At 43.2% G+C, this 17,771-nt stretch overlaps 1 protein-coding gene across 2 annotated transcripts in view; it reads right to left on the bottom strand.

Annotated features, from left to right (window-relative positions):
* Positions 1-14,504, bottom strand: part of SPOCK3 (SPARC (osteonectin), cwcv and kazal like domains proteoglycan 3) — a 109,920-nt gene extending 95,416 nt beyond the window's left edge. The window contains exons 1-2 of one of the 2 annotated variants that reach the window (XM_033159709.1): positions 14,371-14,504; positions 13,934-14,137 (exon numbers count right to left, since the gene is read on the bottom strand). In XM_033159709.1, the coding sequence (XP_033015600.1) occupies positions 13,934-14,137 (204 nt within the window). In that variant the 5' untranslated portion in view covers positions 14,371-14,504. The remainder of the gene's footprint in view (positions 1-13,933; positions 14,138-14,370) is intronic. The other variant, XM_033159710.1, reaches the window with a different exon arrangement.
* Between the last annotated feature and the right edge of the window lie 3,267 nt (positions 14,505-17,771).

Raw genomic sequence — 17,771 nt, 5'->3', positions numbered from 1 at the left:
TTTATTGGCCAAGTACACTTTCTAATATACTTGGAATTTGCTTTGGCTACATTGCAATGTAAAAATATACAAACACTAGTTTGCTGTTATAGATAGATAGAGATAGAGATAGAGATAGAGATATATTGTAACAAAGAGTTCTCAAACTGGCACCTTAGCTATTGTTTTATTATTACAAGAGTACCCAAGAAAGTTGATCATAAAAGCAGATAAAAATCAAATTTGTCTTTGCAGCTAATGGGCTAAAACATCAGAAAAGAAGAGGATAAGAAAGGGGATTATTGCAAAATAGCCATTTGTTCAGAATATGCTAGCAATGTTAGGAGGGGAGGAGTGGACTCAGAACTCTACATAATCTTAACTACCAATTTCTCAAGCCATGCAGGCTCTTTTGGCCCAGCCCATTTTGTGCTTTCTAAATAGCCAGGTTCAGGAAAATCACAGGACCCTGTATTTCCTCTATGCCAGGGGTCTGCAACCTTTAAGACACAAAGAGCCACTTGGACCAGTTTCCAAAGGAAAAAACAACAACTGGGAGCCGCAAAACCATTGCGACATTTAAAACAAATATAACGCTGCATATATTGTTTCTTACCTTAATGCAATAATAATAAATAATGTATAGGAGCCAATGCAAAGTATAATTAGTAAAAACAACAAGAATAAGTTCTTACTTTTTTGCATTGACTCAGGGGCATACCCAGGATCAAAACTGGGGGGGGGGGCAAGCCATGGTCGTTCAGGTTGTGACATTTCAGCACGGAAAGGCGAATGAAACCAAAATTTTAGGGAAATTATATATAATTATAGCAGTGCTTTATTACAGTAGTTATTACAATTATTTGCTTGGTTTTTTAAAATTTTTATTCTAGTTACATGTCTTATACCAGGGGTGGCCAACTCCCAAGAAACTGTGATCTACTTTCAGCAGTGATCTACCCCCGTTTTTGGGGGTTCAGCTCAAAGTTGTTTGGGGGGGTGTGGTGGGTGGGAGAGAGGGCTTCCCCCTCTAAGATAGGTTGGCAAGCGAACTAATAAAGAAAGAAAAAGGGTGGGTGGGAATGGAAAAGTGGGGTGGAAAAATATAAATTGGGGGTGGGGTGGGGTGGGGAGGATATCTATTAAAAATATGTAGTAGTTTAAAAAATAAAAATAAAGGGGGGGAAATCTTTTTCTTCTTTTTCCTTTTTTTGAAAACAAAAACAAAAGGGGAAGAGAAAAGAAAAAGGGGGGATAGAGGGAGAAAAGGGTAATAATAAAAATTCAAATAGAGTGGCTGCAGCAGCTGTGGGGGGTGTTTGTTTGTTTTTTGTTTGTTTGTTTGTTTGTTTTAAAAATGGGATTTCTCCCCTTGGATTAAAAAAGGAGGGGAGGAAGAAAAAGAGAGGGGGGGTGGGAGAGCAAGGCAAAAAGCAAAAAAGCAAAAAACAGGTTTGAGGGGGGGGGGAATCGCGCCAGGCACTGCAGTGCGCCGACCTCGGGGCTCCGGGCCCCCGAGCCGCCCTTGGGGCCGTCGTTGAGCATGTACACTGCCCGCAGCGAGCACTGGCGAAGCACCGGTTGGCGGAGGTTTCAGAAGCAGCCCGGATGTTTTCGCCGCCCCCGCCCCAAAGCAGCTCTACTTCATCCTGTCGGCGACCATCACCGCCCTCCCGTCACGGCGACGCCTGGCCCGCCTGCTCCACCCTCCACGCGGCCGCTTTGAAAAGGATTCCGCCCGACAGGGGCCGCTCAGAACAGGGGCCGCTCCAATCGCCGCCGCCACCTCCCGCCGCCTTTATTATCCCGACTCTTCTCTCTCTCTCTCTCTCTCTCGATAACTCGCAAAGCCCAGCTCCTTCTTCTCCCCGCCCTAACGCCACCCTCATTAGCACATTCCCCTCAAACAGGAACAGGCATCCCGGCGGCTCATTGGCCGGACGAAGCGTCGCTCTCCCGTGCCCGCCTCCCGCCTTCATCCTCAGTGGCTACCTCGGCGGTAAGGCCCCGGCTCCGAGCCTATGTGCCAAGGCGGGCGATCTGTCCTGCCAATCGGCACGCCGAGGTGGTAAAAGCTCAGCTCAGCCCTCCCCACACGCTTATTGGTGTGAAGAAGTCGCTTCCTCTCTCTGGGAGTGGTCAAGGTGGACATCAATCTTGGGTCTGTCCTCGGGAACCCCGAGAGGGCTGAGAAAGACCGCCCAGCCGTTCAACGTTGATGCGGATTATTCATGGTTTTTTTGGCCCCTTTTTTTGCCAATAACCATTTAATTATTATTGAAAGGGCATTGAAAGGGGGCATGCCGGAGCCGCGGGAGACCTGTCAGAGAGCCGCATGCGGCTCCGGAGCCGCAGGTTGCTGACCCCCGCTCTATGCCAACCCCTCCCTCAGGGCTTTAAAACAGGAGAATTAGGACAATGTGGATGACAAAAGCATAAGAAATAAACCAAGGAGGATAATGAACTTCTTTCATTGCCTCAGCTTGACAGAAAGTTGGGAGTGTAAGAAAGGCACACAGGAAGAACTAAATGCTTATGCTATGTGAAAAATTATGAAACCTTTTTTTAAATGTAGCAACATTTTTAAAGTGACAAAATTGTAGTTTAAACAGTAACAAATAAAAAAATTAGGTGAGATCATTCCTCATGGCTTCACTGTTTGTGTTCAACCTTTGCATTCTAGCCCATATTTACATCAAAGTTGGTGCAAATATTATCCATTTATGGACATACTAATCTTTAAGCCAGTCCTACAATCTTCTATGCCAGACCAGGTCTGTTTTAGGATTGAGAAGAAATACAGTAATTGCACCACATCAAACATAAGTGACATTTATGCATCTTGGGACAGATGAGCGCATCTACAGAACAACAGAGCAAAACATAATAATTGGCACATCATCCTAAATTATTTCAGCTGCCAGGAAACCTAAGTTGCAAATCTAGGTGCCCAACATTTAGCAATAAGTTATCAAAAGAGATTGTATTTGCTCCACTTGCTACTTTGTGCACAATCATCATTATATTGATGTATATTCTAAACCACAAAGCAATGCTGCTTCACGTTTATTTCAGTGTGGCACATATGGGAGCAATAATTAGTGGACTGAGAACAAAATAAAAAGGCAGGAAAGGTTCTATTTTGAATTACTAGAGAGTCCTATCAAGGGTCCCATTAAAGCTAAGAATCCATGATGCATAACAATAACTCTGAGCATCATTAAAAATTGCTGAGCAGGTATACCACAACAAATATGATAAACATTAAGAAAACCTAGGTTATGCAGGGCAATACACTTCTGCAGCCTATCAATGTGGGCCACAATCCTGTAAATAATTTATATTGCATATAACAACCAAAAGCATTAATATTACATGTAAAGCATTACTGTTACAGGGGGGTATTGTTTTTGTCTGTTACTACCATATGTATTTTTGTGCTTTATATTGTAAACCACTTATGATCCTTGGACGAAGGGTGGTAAAGACATTTTAATTAATAATAAATATGAAAATTAATTACAAACACATTAAACAAGTCTCAGGATTTTTATTTTTATTTTAAAAGGCTAGCACTTATCTCCAATAGAAGAATATCCCTGACCCAGACTTACTTAAATTGCGACAAATTTACAATTGCTTTCCACTTAGCGCTGTGGCGAGATCAGAGTTAAACAAAAAGTGACAAAATGAAATGAATGGTTCCTGCTCAACTAATACAGGTACATTCAATATTCTAATCTGCAATTATTTAGATAACTGCAAGAAGTTTAGAAATATAGCAAGATAGGATCAAGCCCGTCTCACTTTTTCATGGCATATTTAATCCTATGTATAAAATTATGGATTCCCTGTATTTCAATAGGCTTTCACAGGAAGCAAATGCTGAAGAAAAGAAAAGCCAAAGAAGTTGCAGTACTTCCTTAAATTATGGATTAACCAAATTTAAGAGGAGTTTTGGAATGACAGCTAATAAGTTTAACATGTTGTCTCTAGTAAATTTGCTATGAAAATCATAAAGCATCTAAGATGGATAGATAAGGGTATCATTTGACATTAAAGAATCTTACAGCACACAAAAAGCTATAAGAATATTACTTCCCATGGGTGTGTGTCACATAGAGCACAAATAACCAGGTTAATGAAGAAGAGGAGTTTGGATTTCATATCCCGCTTTATCACTACCCGAAGGAGTCTCAAAGCGGCTAACATTCTCCTTTCCCTTCCTCCCCCACAACAAACACTCTGTGAGGTGAGTGGGGCTGAGAGACTTCAAAGAAGTGTGACTGGCCCAAGGTCACCAAGCAGCTGCATGTGGAGGAGCGGAGACGCGAACCCAGTTCACCAGATTACAGGACAACCGCTCTTAACCACTACACCACACTGGCTCCCCATGTCACCCCAAAAGCTATTAGGAACCCTTAGCTGGTGCCACCAGTAGTGAAGTCTGCTGCTGACACCAGCTGGCAATTGTTGATCAACTGTATGCTATGTGCTGCACAAGACAAATACCATCTGGAGCTGCTTGCAAACAACAGCAGGCTCTATGCACACTACCAATGAGGTTCCCTCAAAGAGATGTTTAGTGCTGCTACTGCTAATCATCTGCAAGGTGAGAGAGTACCTGAAATTAGTCCATTCATAACAGATACTGCTAACAGTTGCACCAACCATGAGTTTCACCATACAGAAACCATACATATGCACTCCCCAAGGTACATGCATGGTGCAGCAACATTTTGCATGGCATGGATCGTAGCCAAAATGGATATCCATGCACAAAAGCCCATTTCCATGCAGACAGCTCTTGTTAACTATAAACAAGGGTTTGGAAAAGCCAGGGAGTTTTAACTCTTCCACCCTCAACCACACACCAATCACATGGTGCTAACAAGCCTTAGTGAATTGAATTGCATAACCACAATAAAATTCTCAAAACAAATCTCTTTGCTGTCAACAGCATAAGGAACCCATGCTAACAAAGGACCAACTTACGTGATTAGTTGAAGTGGCAGTTAAGTAACAAGATTACCATTTGGAAAGCTTACCTTGACTGACAGGTACTGTGTACATGTGATAAATCTTTTTTTAAATCCAGGGGCACAGTGACAGCCACTTCACACAAAACAATTACAATATAGATGCAAACTATTACTACACAGGTGTACTGCTTACATGCTAAATACAGATTTATGAAACTAAACACTTAAGGCAGAAATAAAGAAGGAAAGGATTTGATAACAAGATCATCAAGTGACAAGATTAGAAATAGGTAAGTGACTCATAGGTGAAAGCTTAGAAAAGGTGAGCTAAACATGGCACATGTACCACTATATAGAACGGCCCTCTTAAAAACACTTATCAGCAATCTACTGTATGTTACCACCTATGAAATGAAGACAAAGATTTAACATCATTTGTATACCACTTAATTGTAAAAACCTCTAGGTGGTTTACACAAAATACACATTAAAACAGGATTCAAATACCAATGTTTATAGTCTTCAGGCTCAGATATTAGAAGCAGAACAGAGAAAGCCTTGCCCTTTTTAGAAGAAACAGAACAGTCTGAGCATTAAAACCATGCTATACCTGTACTTGATTTCTGTCTCCAGATTTTTCCACCTCAATTTATATATAAAACAAGAAGAAAGTCTGCTGGCACCACCTATTCCTACATCACAAAACTATTTATAATAGCTGCAGTATAATAGGCACAGATGGCAAAAGTCAATTCCAATAAGATTAAAGACATAAGACAAGACTAATGGTGGATATCCATATCCACTAAATCACCTGCAGCAAGTAAAAGAAAGATTATTTGTTCAGAGAAAGGCGATAAAGACAAGATGAAACAGTTATCTACTTTACCTAAGATTACAAGGCCAATCTAAAGAAGAACATATTAATGTTCTTCTAACTCTGAAATATCCAGCAGTATAATCAGCTTCTCTCAACTAATGCTTTCCAAGACCAAAGAAAAGATCGCTTAGCCAACCTGAACATTTTCTTTTCCCACTTTTCATTTACAAGTAGACCAATCTACTTACATGCAATTTGACTAAACTGTTTCTTTCCCCCTTACTACTCTGAGGTCAAACAGGGAATCAGGGATAAATAGGAATTCATTAGCAGGACACAAATACTAGATAAATGTATAAAGACAGGATAGATTTCTAAGTTAATTTATATTTCAGTCACCTCAGAATTTCTCCTCTAGTTGCTCTTGTCTATAATCTGCAACAGAATTATTGATGAACAAACTAGGAATATTATAGCATATGCCAAAGCCCTGAGCATAAAAAGCAACTTTGTAAAGAAAAGTAATAAAATATTACAGAACTACTTGTGCTGTGGGACATTTACCCCCAGTCTATATAAAAGAGAAAAGAAAATGGGAGGCTCTCCCAAGTTAGGTGGCTAGCCTACTCAGCTATCAATCCCATGAGATGTTCCATGTTTGTTTTTGTTTATTTAATGAAAAGCAACTATGTTTACCATGTGATACTCTCTTTTCAATCATGTAATCAACAGGCTCATCAATAATTACTTTCAGACCTTGACTCTGTTTCCTTGCCAGAGGCCATATATTGTTTCTTCAGTCTATAGATCTTCATGGTTCAGCAACAAATCTGAGAAACATAGTAGCTGTGGTTTAACTTGGGAGAGATGAGTGGGGAACAGCAGCTCTATGTACAAATACTACAGGACTATAGTCAAAACAAAACAAAAGAAAACCCTGCACTTATCCTACAAAGAACAGATCAGTACAGCATAGTCCGATAAATCCTACTGGGTGCCATCCTGAAATCTCTGCAGTCAAGTACCACAAAAAATAGGTGTGTCCTGGTTGACACTCTCTGGTCATTATAACACCACTGAGAGCTTCTTGCTGGATTGTAGCCTTTCCTTGATTGCTGTTCCGCAAACCTCAGTTAGGAAAAGAGTACTGCATGCCTGCATCGTAAATGCATTTCACTTGCATAGTTTCAACCATACATTGTTGAAGGCAGAAACTGCAAGTTAAGTCCAAGCGATGCAGGGGGCTTAAAAGCTCTTTTTGTACCAGATCCACGAAAAGAGCTTTTAAACTCTGACTTGCTTGTTGGACATGGACTCCAGGGATTCTCTCCACCCCACCACCACCTGCTGGCCACGGGGTGGCTCCAAGGATTTGGAGATATGCTATTTTTGTGTATACACAGAACCAAGCCCCTGCATAAGATGGAATTGTACCATAGAGTAAAAGGTAATACTGTAGCAGAGTTGCTACATCAGCATCTGGAGTGCAAGAAAATCTGAAATTTCAGGCTGGGATCTGGCTTTCTTATTGGGCAAGATCAGCACTTTTCAAGGTAATGTTGATCGAGGCTATTCCAGTTCTTGGGAAATTGCATTGTTGTTGTTCAGTCGTTCAGTCGTGTCCGACTCTTCATGACCCCATGGACCAGAGCATGCCAGGCACGCCTATCTTTCACTGCCTCCTGCAGTTTGGCCAAACTCATGCTAGTCTCTTCAAGAACACTGTCCAACCATCTCATCCTCTGTCGTCCCCTTCTCCTTGTGCCCTCCATCTTTCCCAACATCAGGGTCTTTTCTAGGGAGTCTTCTCTTCTCATGAGGTGGCCAAAGTACTGGAGCCTCAACTTCAGGATCTGTCCTTCCAGTGACCATTCAGGGCTGATTTCTTTAAGGATGGATAAGTTTGATCTTTTTGCAGTCCATGGGACTCTCAAGAGTCTCCTCCAGCACCATAATTCAAAAGCATCAATTCTTTGGCGATCAGTCTTCTTTAGGGTCCAGCTCTCACTTCCATACATTACTACTGGGAAAACCATAGCTTTAACTGTACGGACCTTTGTCGGCAAGGTGATGTCTCTGCTTTTTAAGATGCTGTCTAGGTTTGTCATTGCTTTCCTCCCAAGAAGCAGGTGTCTTTTAATTTCGTGACTGCTGTCACCATCTGCAGTGATCATGGAGCCCAAGAAAGTAAAATTTCTCACTGCCTCCATTTCTTCCTTTTCTATTTGCCAGGAGGTGACGGGACCAGTGGCCATGATCTTAGTTTTTTGATGTTGAGCTTCAGACCATATTTTGCGCTCCTCTTTCACCCTCATTAAAAGGTTATTTAAGTCCTCCTCACTTTCTGCCATCAAGGTTGTGTCATCAGCATATCTGAGGTTGTTGATATTTCTTCCGGCAATCTTAATTCCAGTTTGGGATTCATCCAGTCCAGCCTTTCACATGATGAATTCTGCATATAAGTTAAATAAGCAGGGAGACAATATACAGCCTTTTTGTACTCCTTTCCCAATTTTGAGCCAATCAGTTGTTCCATATTGCATTAGCTTTCTGTATACTGTATACTGTATACTGTATACTGGCAACCTCATGAGAAGAGAAGACTCCCTAGAAAAGACCCTGATGTTGGGAAAGATGGAGGGCACAAGGAGAAGGGGATGGCAGAGGATGAGATGGTTGGACAGTGTTCTCGAAGCGACTAGCATGAGTATGGCCAAACTGTGGGAGGCAGTGAAAGATAGGCGTGCCTGGCGTTCTCTGGTCCATGGGGTCATGAAGAGTCGGACACGACTGAACAACTGAACAACAACAAATACTGTAGTTGATGATGGGCTACTTTTGACAGTTGAGGAATCCTGCTGTGTTGTGGGAACCTTCCAGTTAAGAGTCACACTTAGAAGACAAGGGTCAGCCAGCAGTCAGCTGTGTCCATTTCATTTTCCAAGAATATTATCTTTCCAGATTCTATCACCTATCTTACTTAACGTAATCAGCTAGTGTAGTAACATGGTTAAGAGCTAGATGTCCTAGCTTCACATCTCAGCTCAGTCATGAAGCCAGATTCAGATGTCTGTGGGAAACAAGCTTCCCTGTGGGAAACTGCCTCTTCAACCCTTCATCAAGCTAATTTTCAGTTTAAATATCATCAGGATTGCCTCTCTGCCCTGTAATATGACCACTGTCTGCTGGAATTAAGCACAAAGTCCATACATACTCCCAACACATAAATTTTCTACTGTTTCAGGGTAACACATGGCTTTTGCAATGTAGCTGATGAATAACTTCTGGACTGTCACAAGAGAACTCATTTCTTTTAAGAAGCAGAAATGTCATGTTAAGTTTCATATAAAGTACTAAAGATTATTTGAAATTTACACCATTCCATGGATATCATTTTAGTGAAAAATCCAATTTAATGTAATGCCAACATTATAAGACATGTTGCAACAACATGGTGTAAAGCCAATGTTGGCCTAAGACATTCCCCGATTATGGACAATTATTTCAGAACAGCTCTCTATTCTCTTTCATTGTGTTCTAAATCACTTCTGGAAAGCTGAGCCAATGAGCCAGAAGTCAGGGTCATTATCTTACACATTAATCAATCCTGTCAGTTAACTCTGAGTTAAGCCTTTAAATACTTCTTTTCACACCAGAATTACCTTTGAAAGAGATAGGATTTTTCCTATTTTACAGAACGCTTGCTTGTCACACACTTTAAAACTGTTTAAACATTCTAAATCCTTTCCACACTCGGAAAAAAAAGAACAAAGTTCTACAGAAGTGGAATTGAATAAAGGAAGACTTTTTATATTACTAAGGTATTAAAAAATGTATTCCCAGGCCTTCACCACCTATTTGCTGAGGCTGAATTAAAAAGCTCAGGCAGCTGTAACCATAACCTTACATTATTTCAGAATATTCCAAAATAGTCAACCACTTTAATATCAACAGCTACAGTACTACTTCAAAATTAGTTGTTTCAGGATTGTGGAATCATGACATCTTTTATGTATTGAGCACAAGCTCTCCTTGAAAAATGAACATATGCAGACTCTGTTTACAATAAATCCAGATGTTGGTAGTAAGCATCGATAGGATTACTACATCCTTTCATGACCAAGTCTCCTGTGCCCTTAACAGCTGCTGCACAGTAAAACATTCAACAGGTGGAGTTTGTCTTATGAATCTACTGTGATGGAGAAAGTTCTTCCATGTGAATTGTGCCCAGCTAACACAAAAAAGTCTTATGTTCAATGTGGATGTCTCCCAAATAAGTGGATATAGGATTGAATCACTAGTGCTCTGAAATTTCTTTATATGGGTAATCTGCGGTCCTCCAGATGTTATTGGACTACGACTCTCATTAACCCCCACTAGTGCAGCCAATGATAAAAGAATTGTAGAATTGGATGAAATAAAATGAGAACTGCAGACCAACGTCTTCTGGAAGGCTACAGTTTAGCAACCCATATTTTAAACAGACACGATACCAGGTCATTTTATTGGAAGACTCAATAGGGAGTATTCTCCAAATACTTTAATACTTAGAACAAATTTGTTTGTTTGTTTGTTTCAGATACAAAAAACAAAACAAAACTGGCTAATATCCCAACAATACCACACACAACACCAACAAGGATCTTTTACAATGCATTTACTTATTCAGTTTTATGGGATAATGCATTGAAAGTATCAGTTAACACATGAGCAGCATGATCATATGCACACCATCTCAGATGTAGGTTACATGATTCTTACACTTAAGTATGCACAAGATCACAGTCTTCATGGATATATCATACAATGATTTGACACTAGTCCCACATCCTACAATAATCACATACTACTGAACTGGAAAATCTCAAGCTTCTAGTTCTACATTAAGGAGGAATGCATTTTTTAAAGATTTCATACAATAATCAAAGCTAAAAATTAAAATTGAAACCTACTATTGAAATGTATTTAGCCACGCACACGTGGACACCTTTACTAGCCCAACTGTTATTTATGCTATTTCCAGCATGGACAAAAAACTGTATACACGAATTAAGTTCTTAACTGGAGGTACCACTGTACATAAACTGGCAATGCAGAAGGAATAGCATGAAAAACTTATGATTTCAGATTAAATCACAGATACAAACAAAGTATTGAAGGGACCTGTTGAAAGTCTCAAGACAAACATTTTTCTCTCTTTTTGAGAGGGAGGAGTTAGAAATTCTAGTGTCAAGGAAATCAATAAAGTTTAAAGTGTATGTGATGCAATTTGTGGTAGATGTTTGAAACCATGATGTATGGATGCTTATTAACAGTTCACTTAGAATTCCTTTCCAGTGCATTCATTCATCCATTCATTCAAAGAGACACACTGGCTTACTGAAAATTCAGCTGCTAACTAAAGTTTTATCTACAGATAAAATCAGCACCACTGTAAGTTTTGCAACTTTGCACTGCAGTGGTAATAAGCACCCTCAGTTAATTATCACACACACAACATTCAATACTCCTTACTTAACTGGCTATATAGCAAAATCCATCTTTCACTATAAACAAATTCAGAAAGATGCTGATTATTAATCCAAAACCCATTCCCGTGCATTTTTTTCTTAGAAAGTTCATGGAGCTCAGCATATAAGCATATGATGTAAGCAGTGACCAATCCCTTTGAATACTTTGAAGCAAAGTACATTTCTAACTCGGAAATTAGTATTTTCTATCCATAAGCCAAGAAAACCTATTCCAATCTCAAATACAGAAAATGATACCTTATTGCTTGAGATTAACTTATTTCCAGAAAACCTCTCACATTCCATTGTTCATGATTTATCAACTTAAGATGGCATGCCCTTGACTTATGTTTTCTCTCCTTACTAGTAAAACAGTAGTGTGGACCCTATCCTATATCGTCTACTCTCATTTGTCTTTCATTTTTTTATGAACACCATTAGAACCCAAAGAGGGGCCAAAACATGTTCATTTTAGAGGATGAAATTGCTCTTGTTATTGGGGTGCCAGCTTTCTGGCAACTTGAAGCAGAAGAGAAGAGTTTGCTGGAGGTTTCAAATATATTTATTTAAACAGAATAGTATAGAGCACAGAGCAATGTGCAAAGACTTAAGTGCTAATGAAACACGGACAATTTGTCATAATAAGATATTGTTAGTGACTCAAGTGTAGGGACCATGGCCAATAAATATCACTGTATGCAGTCTCTCTCTCTCTCTCTCTCTTAGTAATTCAGTGGGGGGGGGGGGTAATTTAAAACCAAAGTTATTAACATGCATACAAAAAATTCAGCTATTGCTTTTCTTCAAAGTAAAGAAACAATGGCAATCCAAAGTATGCTTGCTCTAACAAGAAAACTTTGATACTTAAAAAAAAAAGTTTCCTCATTTAAAAAATTCAACAGTAGAGAAGAGTTTCCAAAGCACCAACTAGATATTTTTAGAGGAGTAACATTTAAATAAATGGTGATAATTATCATTCAACTGCTTCTAAGGAGATAAGATTCTAAACAATGCAATGCTATGCTTTGTTTACTTTGAAGCAAGTCCCACTGTGTCCATTGTGGCTTACTCCCTAGTAAATATTCAGACTGAAGCTGCAATCCAATGCACACTAACTTGGAAGTAAGTTTTAGCGAATGACATAGAACTCGCTTCCAATTATACAGAAGGTTTCACAGGCCACATACATCAAGCTGCACAGATCAAAGATGTCTCCACTGCAAACCTTTACGAGTCTCAGCCTAAGTTAAGAAAAATTCACAAAAGTATGCCAAAGCATTCACATTATTTTTTGCAACACATGTGTTGCTTCTTAAGAATTTATATTTAGTCTCATGATAACTTTTTGAAAAGGATAGAGCAAGGAGATTTAAAGGGACTGGGGATGCTTTCAAACTAGTACTAGCATTCTCCCTTAGCCAAATATTCAGAAGCATTCTCTGCACAGACTGGACCTGCCTGAGTATGAGATTTGGGGCTCACTTAGCACATTCCTTGCTTGGGCTCCATCTGATCAGGTCCCAAAAAAGAGGGGGGCAGTGGAGAGGGAGGAGAGAAAGTAAGTTGCATTCCCCACCTAGTTTCAAATGTGACCCTGGCTTCATGCATGTTCCACCAAACTCACTCAACTGCATTCCATGGGGTGAAAAAGCACTGCAAGTGTAACTCAAGCACATCCCTCTCTTCCAGTTAGAGAATACAGATCCCTAGATAAAACACTAGGATCCGAGATGACAGTAGCAGGAGCTACACTCCACCAGCAGCCAGCCACAGAAAACTCAGCTTGCTTCCATCAAAAGGGAAGCATCTTTCCCACAAACTATGCGTTAAAAACAGGACCAACATATGCCCTAAAAAATCCCACTCTCCTTTCCAGTGACGACTCTTAACCTCCTCTGTGTCTATTCTCCCCTCCCCCCACATCCAGCCTTTTCATCACCATTTCCATCCCCTGGTTCTCAGCATTTAAGACCAGCATTATTAAATATTTCTGACCTGCACGTGCACAAAGAGAGATGGCATGGGGTGGGAAAGTCCACCCACCCCCAAGGCAACCCATCACCATCAATCAGGGCTTTTATTCATTCGCAGACATCCAAGTCTCCCCAAGTAGCATTGTCTGCGTGTCTCCGTCTCCCTCCTCCTCCTCCTCCTCCTCTGACTTTCAAGTTCTTTTAAAGGGTCCATTAAGCCACCGGATCGATCCTTACACTACTCAGTTAACAGCAGCGAGAAAGCTCCCCACAGTGGGGATGCACTTTTTACACTCAAGGCGATGCGGGGAAGGGAAGGGTGGGGAACCAAAAAACAAAAAACCCTTTACATCTCCCCACACCACCCAGGAAAAAAAAGTTGAGACATTACAGCACCCGCCAGTGGGAAATGAAGATCGTTGCAGGGGAAACAAAGTCTGCTCGCATCGGGGAAGAGGAGCGAGGGAGCCATGCCAGTTTTCGCGAAACAGGAGCAGAAAAGCGCAGGAGAACTTCTTGGCAGAGGAAAGGTGATCGCGCCCGCAGCGAAAACCCAGGTAAGCAGAAATTAGATAGAGGAAGGGGAAAGAGGAGGAGGAGGAGAAGAAGCAGCAGTGGCAGAAGGATCAGGCAGGCAGGCGGACGAGCAAGCGAGCACGGCACACTTACGTCTCGGAATTTGTTCCACTGTCCAACCTCCTTGTCATACTGGGAGATAGTAGTAAGCCATTGTTTATCATCCAGAAAATTGCCGCTGTCTGACCTGCCCCCGGCGCCCGTCGCTGCTGCTGCCGCCGCCGCCGCCGCCGCTACCACCGCCTGACTGCACCAAGCGGCTGCCCACACACACGCGAAGGCGGCTACCTTGAGCATCTGAGGGAGAGAAGAGAGACACCGCGAGGGCGGGTTAGCCCCCGAAGGCACCCCACACACACGCGAGCGAGCGCGTCCGCACCCTCCCCTCGCAAAACAGAAAGCGGGGTTTCCACAGCGAAGGCTCCCTTGTCGAGAAGCCGGTCCCGCTCCACAAAAAAAGAGAAAAATAATAAAAAGGAAAAAAAGGCGCGAGTCGAAAGGGGGAAAGTGCGCGCTGCCCACTCCGTCACCTTGCCGCCAACCCCGCCGCCGCCGCCGCCGCTCCGGACTCTGGGCTTCTTGCTTGTGGAAACGCAGCGCGACGCTGCCCACTGAGCCTCTTGCTGGAGGAGCTGCTGCTGCTGCTGCCGCCGCCGCCGCCGCTGCACGCGCCGCCGTCTCGAGCCGTCCACTCAGCGCCGGGCGCCCAGCGCGCGCTCCCCGCCCCCGCCCCCGCCTCCTCCCGCCCAGCAGGCCCTCCCCCCTCGTTCTGCTGCTCGGCTCCGCTCCGCAGGCAGCTGCTGGCGAGCGGCGGGAGAAGCTCTGGCTTTCTCGCTGGCGCTCGGCTGACTAGGGGACGCGGGCGGACGGGCGGGCGGGAAGGGGGCGCGCGAGGAGACTTGGCGTGGCGGAGGCGCTCGCGGAAACGCGGTCGGGACGGCCCGAGAGCTACACGTGAGGCGAGGCACGTATGGTGCAAGCGCGCCTTTACGCGGCCGCTTCTTTTGCCTCCTGAAGAAAGAGCTGCTGCCGGGGAGGAGGCAGCGCAAGGCTCTCCTGCGCTGTAGCAGAGGCTGGAAACAGGGGTTGAAGACTCGAGAGGAACGTCAGAGGAGCGTGCTGGATCGGGCCCGTGGCTCGGCTCGTCCAGCGTCCTGGTCTCAGTGGCCAGCCAGGTGCCTGTGGGCAAGGGTGCCAACTTGAATAAAATATTGGAAGAGAGGGGCGGGTAAGCCCCGTCCCACATAATCGATCACATGACGCAGTCACGCAGCCCCCCCCATTTGAATCTTGGAGGGGCAGCCCCCTCAGATATTATTGGGGGGGTGTGAAGGGACCTCAGCCGCTAGGCGTTGAGTCCTATACCTGTGGGAAACCAGTAAGCAGGATGGGAGCACAAGAACACCGTCCCCTCCCGTCCTTTCCAACAGCTGGTATCCAACTGTACAGGCATAGCCATCCTAGCCCTCTCCTCTGAATTTGTCTAATCCTCTCTTAAAGCCATCTAGGTTGGCAGCTGTCCTTGCCTCCTGTGGAAAGGAGTTCCACAGTTTAACTCTGCACCGTGTCTTCTCTCACATACTGCCAGGAAGCCCTCTAACCTCTCCCCCTCACCCCTGTTTCTGCAACGCCACTTGATCTGAGCCTTGCCATTTGTGGATGGGGAAAGGAAAGAGTGAAAAACAGGTAGTGGCTGCTCCTGATGCCTTTCATGCGGCAGGGAAGATCAGTTTCATGGTCCAAGCAACCACCTCTGCCCATTCTCTCATTCTCTCTCTCTCTCTCTCTCTCTCTCTAGGAGACATGGCAGAAGAGGATGGCTGGGGGAAGGAGCAGCTGCCTCTCACCCACCTGTGCTTTCCCTCTGGGTGGCGCTGCTAGGGATGTGCAAGCAATGAGAGACGGCAGCAATCGCTTGTCCAATTCTTTCTGCCAGTAACTAACCCACTGCCTCCTCTCACTGAGCACACCCAGTGCCTCCATTGTGCCACCCAGAGGCAGAGGAAAGCTGAGAGGCTTGTGTGACTGCTCCTTCCATGCCCATCCTAGTTACACTACTTCTTGGAAACCACAAAAGGGGAGAAGGCTGTTGCACTCTGTCTCTGCTTCTGGGCTTCCTATGCTCTCTATACTGCACCATCTGACAACAGGTGGGCAAGAGATGAATCATTGAACTGTAGGGTTGGACAGGGGTCTTCTAGTCCGACTGCCCAAGAATCTTTCACCCAATGTGGGGCTTGAACCCACAGCCCTGAGATTACCTAAGAATCTCTACTGGCTAAGCTAAATGACTGGACTGGAGTGATTGCTTCCATGTCACCATGTTCTGCCTGCTGCTGATTCCCAAATAGGGTGAGTAACAGATAAAAGGCAGGAGTAGTCACTGCCTTTTGTTGATTTCACTCTTCCTGACTTCCTCCAGATGTCTTGGAGGAGGAGGAGGAGCTGCTGAAAGGGCTTTCCTGGATGCCATTTCCCCCACCTTCTGCTATTGGAAGGGTAGGAATGAGGCATCACTATTTATCATTTGAATCCTTCACCATCAATAGCTGGTGATTGGCTGGCATTTCCTTCAACATAAAAGTGGAAGTATTAAACATACTGTACTTAATACCAAATGGTTCAGAAATAAACTTAAAATCATACACAACCCTAACACACATTTAAAGCACATGGCTTCCCCAAAAGAACCCTGGGAACTGTAGTTTGTTAAGACTGCTGGGAATTGTAGCTCTATGAGGATTAAACTGGGAACTGCAGTTCCTAGGATTCTTTGATGGAAGCTGCAAGCTTTAAATGTGCAGTGTGGATGTGATCTGGTGGAAAGCATTAGGTAAGGCTGAGTTTCTTAAGTAGGAGAAGTGCTTCAGAACTGAAGCATTATTTTACAATTACATTTATATCCCAGATTCATTCACCCCAGGAAGTTCAAGATGCTATATATGGTTTTCTCCTCCCTACAGTTGTCCTCACAACAACCTTTTTAAGGTAGGTTAGGATGAGAGATGGTATGAGTGGCCAAAGTTCACACCAAACAGGAACCTAGGGATCTGCCTTCTACCAAATTAGATCACTAGCTCAATATTGACTGTACCAGCTGAAAGTGGCTTTAGGGTTTCAGGCAGGATGAGGGTAGCTCAGTCAGTAGAGCATGGGTAGCTCAGTCAGTAGAGCATGAAACTCTTAATCCCAGGGGAATGGGTTCGAGCCCCATGATGAGTGAAAGATTCCTGCATTGCAGGGGGTTGGACTAGATGACCCTGGAGACCCCTTCCAACTCTACAATTATATGATGGCTAGGTAGGGCTGAGATATACCAGGGCCCAGACATGGGATTTGCATGCAAAGCATGTGCTCTGCCACTGAACGACGCCCTTCTGCTTCTCCTGAATCTCCCGGAATTGAGCTGCTTCAGTTCTGGCTGGGATGATTAAGGCAAAATGATCACACACTTTTAGGAAATGCAGCCCATGAAATGCCTCTCCCCCAGCCCACATATCTGATCCATCTTCTAGCAGCTGATTTTTATCATTCTCAGAAGTGAGATTTTTGAAAACTATTGTAAAGCTTCCATCCCATCTACAAAACAAATACACCAAAAAAATGTTTGCCTTGGTTTGCATCTCGTTCTCTTGGTTTATTCTAATGTCCTCTCTTATTATACTTTTATAAAACTTGCATTTCACTTTTCTAGCCTTTACTGCTCGCTTTAGTAAAACTGCCCTTTTCACATGGCGTATACACTGAATGAATGGAAGAGGGTGCAGGATCTCAGCCATAACTGTATCTTGTCTTTTGCAGTTTTCACAACAGCACAGAAAGAGTTTATGCATGTACAATTTGTACACATGTAAACTCTATTCAAACCTCCATGCGAATGTGTGGGGGTTGGAAATGGGAACAGAGTGAGCATAATCTTGACTTACTCCAC

Source organism: Lacerta agilis, chromosome 9 (genome assembly GCF_009819535.1).
Source record: "Lacerta agilis isolate rLacAgi1 chromosome 9, rLacAgi1.pri, whole genome shotgun sequence".
Taxonomy (NCBI): domain Eukaryota; kingdom Metazoa; phylum Chordata; class Lepidosauria; order Squamata; family Lacertidae; genus Lacerta; species Lacerta agilis.
Note: the sequence above shows the minus strand (reverse complement) of the source record. Positions and strands in the feature narration are given on the sequence as shown.